General features: G+C 42.4%; 1 protein-coding gene across 1 annotated transcript; it reads left to right on the top strand.

Moving 5' to 3' along the window:
* The first annotated feature begins 5,797 nt into the window (after window positions 1–5,797).
* LOC146237867 (trace amine-associated receptor 13c-like) lies at window positions 5,798–6,778 on the top strand. The gene has a single exon (XM_084685973.1). It carries the CDS (start codon window positions 5,798–5,800, stop codon window positions 6,776–6,778), a length of 981 nt encoding a protein of 326 aa, XP_084542099.1.
* Window positions 6,779–7,185: the final 407 nt, after the last annotated feature.

Raw genomic sequence — 7,185 nt, 5'->3', positions numbered from 1 at the left:
TTCGCTTCTTGCCTGCATCAATGACTGATTTGCTTTTGTAATGTTCTTATAATTTTGTAAAGCGCGTCACAATCCCTGTCTGCCCGATGACATCATAATACGTCTCACCACTCCCGACACAGACAATGTGTTTTAGACAGAATGTGACATTACTATTTGATCGATCAACCCACTTTTCTTGACATCTATATGTTTTGTGACTTAATGGCGCCACCTAGAGGCTGTATGAATAAATGAACCTGGGGCAGTATGTCCCGGGCCCAAAAGACAGAAATAAACAAATATTCCTATTCATTTGAAAGTATTGGTTAACTTATTATCAGCATTAGGCCTACTGTGTATACAGACAGACTTCAGCCCCCACCCCACACATAACAGATATGCCAAAGCAGTGCTATACGTACAATATCATAGTCGTACTCAAATACTGCTTAAAAGTACTGCTTAAGTAGTATAACAATAACAATAACAAGCAACTGAATAGAGTTGTAACAGTAATACTGATTGACATTTAATAGTTTGAGACTCGTGCTCGACAGATTGGTTGGTTAAACAGGAAATGTGCAAGGATATTTACTTTGCGTTTGACCTCGTCTAATAGGCCTACTGCATCTGAGGATTATCTGGAATGACGTGATGTCCACTCGATACGATTAACGATACTGAACACTGCATTCAACTACTTATTAAATGGCGGAAGTAATTATTTTCGTCGATGTTTGTCAACAGTCTAAATTGTTTTATTTACTTTAGGTTTACCAGACTTACCTTCTGTTTAGGTCGCCAAAGTTTTTAATGCTTTGGGAATTCATCCATGTTTCTTTAAAGATGACAAACGAGGAAGGAAATAAGAAATACTAAAATAAATGTAAACTTCCACTACACTTTACCAACGAGGAAAAAGTAGAATCAAAGGCTTTTCGCTACTTGTCTACAGAGCATCAATGACTGATTTGATTGTGTAACAAGTTTTTATAATTTGGTAAAGCGCGTCACAATCCCTGTCTGCCCCATGACGTCATGATGATAGGTCTATACACCATGGATACCAAGTGCCGTCTCTCCCGAAACGATAGACAGAAAGGTGACATTTCTATTTGATCAATAAATTAAGTTTTCTTGCCATCTATGTTTCATGTCGCAATGGCGTCACCTAGAGGCTCTATGAATACATGCTCCTCATACACTAGCAGCGTTATTGTTGCCTACTTGAAGCACTTCAAAGAATATCAAAAGCATGTTTCGTGTATTGTTGGTAATTCAAATTAAGTATTTTGTGCAGAAACTTTCATCTGAAGTAGTGGGGTGTGGAAAAAACAGGTTTCTCAACAGGGGGTGTAGACCATACATGTATAACATATGTTAATCATTTGAATGAATATTGTGTGTGGTACTACAACCATGTCATTAATACAAAGTGGATAAACCAGCTAAATTTTCCAGATATAGGGAGCTTTGCAGTCGAAAGTAATCAGCCAGACAACCTCCTTACGCCTCCAATCACTGTCTTGTAAAACCTAGAGCAACAAAGCAGCACTACAACTAGGAGCGCGTCACAATAGTGTTTGTAATCCTTCTCGTAATGATAACCTTCTACAGGCTGTCAGGCTGTCTGTTCACAGACCAAGGCTGTGCTTCTCTGGCCTCAAACATCAAGTTAAACTCCTCTTTCCTGAGAAAACTAGTAACAACTGAGTAACAATGACATGCAGACGGACATTGGCATGACGCTGCTCTCTGCTGACACCACCCTCATTGGGCTCATCTCTGGCGGGGATGAGTCTGATTACAGGTTATCTTCACACCTTTCACATCACATTCACTGAGCCCCTCTGTCCAGGGTTTGGGGTTAACCTTGATTTCTCAGTGTCCCTGTGCCAGGTAGAATAGCCTCCTGTGTCCAGGAAGAACACCTGAGTCTTCAGGGAAGTCAAACTCCTGTTTGAACACACCTGGGGCTTGATTGTGTGTTTCATTTGGATCATGATTGCACACACACCAACACACACACATACTCACATTCTCACAGACAAAAGCCAATCACAAGCAGGTGTAGCCGCTATTATAATTGCTATCTCATAATTTTAGTAAGTATTGTTGTTAAATGTTTATCTTGTTTAATTGTTAACTGTTAACTTCAGAGGATTCAGAACACAGCGGCCTGCCTGGTCTACAATCTACCCAGACGCTCCCACGTTACCCCGCTCCTCATCTCCCTCCATTGGCTACCCATCACGGCCCGCATCAGATTCAAGACCCTGGTACTGACCTTCTGAGCAGTGAACGGGACTGCACCCGACTACATCAAGTCTCTCCTGCAGGCTTACACCCACACCCGCCACCTACGGTCTTCTTCAGACAACCGCCTGGTGGTCCCACCACTCAAGACCGCCCTGTCCCAACACAAGCTCTTCTCCTGCCTGGCCCCCCAGTGGTGGAATCTACTCCCCATCTCCATCAGACACACAAACTGTTTCTCCACCTTCAAGCGAAGGCTCAAGCCGCACTTGTTCCGGGAGTACAACGGTACTTAGGAATGGTTTGCTGAACCCAATGCTAGTTTCATCAAGGATCACAATGACTCTTGCTTATGTAACGGGTATGCAACGGACGTGGTCTTGCTCCGCCAGGGCCGTCGTTCGCTGCCATCCGGAGTCGAACCTGCCACCTCTGGACTGCCAAGCGCAACCACTACCAGCTACGCCAAAGAAAAGCTAGCTCTTCGTTGACACGGGTGGCCCATTGCATACCTGAGGAGTGAGTTTCACCAATTCACACTGGTTACACTTAGAGACTCGATGCTCTTTGGTTAGTGGTAACTGATTTAAACTGTTGTATTCGCTGCGAAATATTCTATTTGAGTTGATCTTATTTTTATTTTTACTGTTGCTTGCTTTTTCTACAGGTACACTTGCACTTAGAGATTCATGTTGTTTAATTGTAACTTGCTTAACTACATGCTCTTATGTTTCTTCCCTTTGGCACTCATGTTTTGGTTGTTCACAATGTGTGCTTCTTGTTTTGGCTACCCGCAATGCTTTGGGGCTATTTTGTTGTTATTATCAGTGACCTATGCACTTTTTAAAGCTCTCTCTTGGAAGTCGCTTTGGATAAAAGCGTTTGCTAAATGAATAAATGTAAATGTAATTTAGTCTTAATACTGCCGGGGACAACGTTGTTAGAATAGCTTGTTTCAAAGGGGGTTCAGCTTGTTTCAAAGGGGGATCCTATGAATGCAATAGGTATAGGTTAGCTCTAAATGCTTGAAAATATCACTAGAAGGGAAAAACTTAAGGTGACGTTTAAGTCATATAGGTTAATTCTACATTTAGTCATTTAGCAGACACCCTTATCCAGAGTGACTACAGTGAGTAGGCTACAAGGACAGACTTCACTTTTTTTTGTATTTTGAATTGTATAATTCTGGTCAGAATATGAGTCTGATACCGCTCCGTTGGGCTGTGAGTAGGCCTATGGGGCGTGTTTCAACCAAACTCGTAAAAAAAAACGCCTCTTTGCTCAATTGGATATACCTACAACCTATCAGAGCAACATAGTTTGTTGTTTGTTGAAATCAAATTCAACCCATGCGCTCTTTGGTGACGTGGTTGATTACATTTCTGTTGATCATCTGTCCATCATCGTATAAAGCCCTCCCTGACAATTCGATTGGTCCGAACAGCTCCTATTCGGACATACTTTTTCCCCAACCGAGCTACCCCGGAGCTAGCCTGACGTTGTCATACTCATAAATCTAGAATGAATATGAGTCTGATAACTCTCCGTTGCGCTGTGAGTATGGGGCGTGTTTCAACCGAACACGTAAAACAAATGCCTCTTCGCTCAATTGGATAGACCTACAACCAATCAGAGCAACGTAATATGTTGTTTGTTGAAAACTAATTCAACCCATGCGCTCTTTGGTAACGTGGTTGATTACGTTACTGTTGATCATCTGTCCATCATCGTATAAAGCAATTTTATTGACAATTGTATTGGTCCAAACAGCTCCTGTTCGGGTATAGTTTTTCCGCAACCAAACTACCCCAGACCCAACTTCCCGGCCAAATTTGTTTGTGGGCGGGGCTAAATTGGGCTGGCAGCCAGGCTAACAAATGTAGGGTATGCTTTTAAATTATGCAATCTTCATAAATAATAAGTAGCCTAGGCATTTTTTTTTATAAAATATACAGAAATATCAGTTGTAAAAAATCCAGTTAGTAAACGGACCCATCTGCAACCGACGCAGCAAGCACACCCTATAATTTCCCCAGAAATTGTACCCTCTATAGTTCTTATTTATTTTCCCACCCCTAAGGATCTGTCAATATTTGGACTACATAGACAACGTCAGTGTCAAAAGTTTCATCTTGGTAGCGATTAAGTTGCTTGTATTTTCATTTACATTCTGTTGCATGGTTTAGGCTGAAATTAAGTTTTTGTGACAAAAAGTGCCTTGTGTCAACAATTGGACCTCAGTGCTAACTTCACAACGTCAGCACAAGTTAGCAACGACGCAACATGCTGTGTGCTGTTGCACAGCGAATATCGTATCATGCCGTTGTGTACTAGCAGCATCATACATATATATTTAAGCAAATTAAGACTTGCATGCACAGTAAGGAATATCACATCAAATAATGTATTTAAACTCAAGCTTGTGTGGTGCGTCGCTGGCTTCAATGCCACAGCCTAAACTTTATGTCAAAATAAACGTTGGCTAGCCACAGCAACAAGCTTGCTTGTAGCAAACTTCTTTTGAATGAGCCATTTCCCCTTAAATAAATGTCAAGCTTATTTACGTTTTTGGGGGCATATTTTCAGTTCGCAGACGGTACTGTTTGAATCGCAATTCCATCTGAAATACTGCCAGTGACAACGTTGTTACAGTAGTTTGTTTCAAAGGGGGCTCAGCTTGTTTCAAAGGGGGTTCTTAATGAATTATGCTATATGCAATATGAGTAGGCTAAATGCTTGAAAATATCACTAGAAGGGAAAAACTTAAGGGGACGGACCCACCTGCAACCGACGCAAGCAAGCACACCCTACCCTCTTTATTATTATTATGAAGCACAGTGCTTCTCCTAAACGTGTGCACATGTCTTCGGTTTGCTTATATGATGATACTTCACAGACCACCAGAAGAGGGATGGTTTGTCTTTATATCAGATCACGTCAATTAGGCTTGCTGCTGGTCATGTAATGTAAAGCTATCAGTACATGTTTTAGGAACTCATCGTTATGCATATTATGTTATGCATCCTCTAAGAGACACATTTACCTGGGAGAAACTGGGCCTTGATAGTCAAACAGTGCAACCAAAGTGTAGGAAGAAGACGCCATCTGTTGGTCAGATTCTAGTTTAACAGGGTTGACACAGACATCATTAGTTTTGACGTGTTTAACCAGCACTGCAATTAACAATAATGTTTGCATCATTTGTATTTGTTGTTGTACAACTGTTCATATTTAGTACTTGATTACAAACACATTTAATTGCTCTCAAGCATGTGAGTTTGACCGTCATGGAAACAGACAAACAGACAGAGGTGCTAAGTGGCTCCTCTGGTGCTGACTGAGAGCTCATTAGTGAAGTTTGTTGACTATTCTAGAAGGTGTGGGGAGAGGAAGAGGAGGTGATGAAGATGGTGTTGCAAGTTAGGAGGAAGGACACAAGGAAAAGGGGAGACAGAGAGGAAGCTGAAGGACCGACCTTTCAGAGATAAATAGGAGGAGAGGCTAGTGGTGAGGTTGGTCAGGGAGGTGGGAGAGTTAATCTGTCTTTGTCTGCCTCCTCATGCAGATCCTGCCAGGAGAGGAGGAGATACAAGATCTTCTGTTCTGCCAGCTCAACACTTCCTGTCAGACGCAGGTTCGCTCCAGGAACGAGTCTGCCCTCGTCTACACGGCCCTCTCCTTTGTGTCTCTGCTGACGGTGCTGCTCAACATGCTGGTCCTCATGTCCATCTCCCACTTCAGGCAGCTCCACACCCCCACCAACGTCCTGATCTTCTCCCTGGCCCTGGCCGACCTCCTGGTGGGAGCACAGATGATCCCTCTGGAAATGATCACCAGATCCAACCCCTGCTGGTACCTGGGCAGGCTGATGTGCTATTTGGTCCCCTATGCCAGCTACTTCTTTACTTTCTCCTCTATATGGAACCTGGCTCTCATATCTGTCGACCGCTACACTGCTGTGTGTAAACCACTTCTATATCCCTCCAGGGTCACGATGAGGAGAACTATTTCATCTTGTGTCCTAAACTGGATTTGTTCTTTAATTTTCTGCGGGTGTATGATGATGGACCACTTGGATAACCTACATCCATATGACAGCTGTACTGGATTGTGTGTGGTCACATTTTTACCCTACTCTGGTACTGTCGACTTCCTTGTCTCATTTCTCTGCCCCTGTTGTGTCATAGTTGTTCTCTATATAAGAATATTCATTGTTGCAATCTCCCAGGCCAGGAGCATCAAGTCCAACTCAGTGAGCATTGAGTCGGACTTCATGAAGACAAGTAAATCAGAGAGAAAAGCAGCAACAACTCTCAGTATAGTTATAGTAGTTTATCTAGTTTGCTTTGCTCCATTCTTCTGTTTACCTTTGTCTGGCAATTGGTATTCACCGATCGCTATGATTTGGATTTTTCCCATTAACTCCTGTCTCAACCCTCTGATCTATGCTTTCTTTTACCCGTGGTTTAAAAGGTCTGTGAAATACATCATAACCCTGAAGATACTGCAGCCCTTCTCCTCTGAACACAGCCTGATGTAGTGTCTGTTTTACATTGTCCACCTTCTTACTGTGTCTCAGAGGGAGACAGGGTTTTAATGGTTGGATAAATGATGAAATAACAATAACCTGAGTTGTTTTATCTGCAGAGTCTGCACAGGGTTACTGTGCTCGTCTGCATCTTGCAGCTTGTTCATAGAGTGGGGAGTGGGGAGAGGGGAGAGCTGTAGCCCCATTGCCCTGTTAACAGTCTGGCCAGGACAAACACACATACTTGCTTCAATCAAAAAGCTAAATGAAAAGAAATATGGAGTCAGGAAAACTAACTTGGTATTGGGATCCTGACTATTGTATTGCTAATTATTTTATTAGTGCATGAGAGCATGAATGGTATCTTATTTAGATCATCTTAAAATGACTTATGAGCACAGTTTGTGTTAGAGATATTT

This window comes from Hypomesus nipponensis, chromosome 21 (assembly GCF_054491055.1).
Source record: "Hypomesus nipponensis isolate SF chromosome 21, ASM5449105v1, whole genome shotgun sequence".
NCBI lineage: Eukaryota > Metazoa > Chordata > Actinopteri > Osmeriformes > Osmeridae > Hypomesus > Hypomesus nipponensis.
Note: the sequence above shows the minus strand (reverse complement) of the source record. Positions and strands in the feature narration are given on the sequence as shown.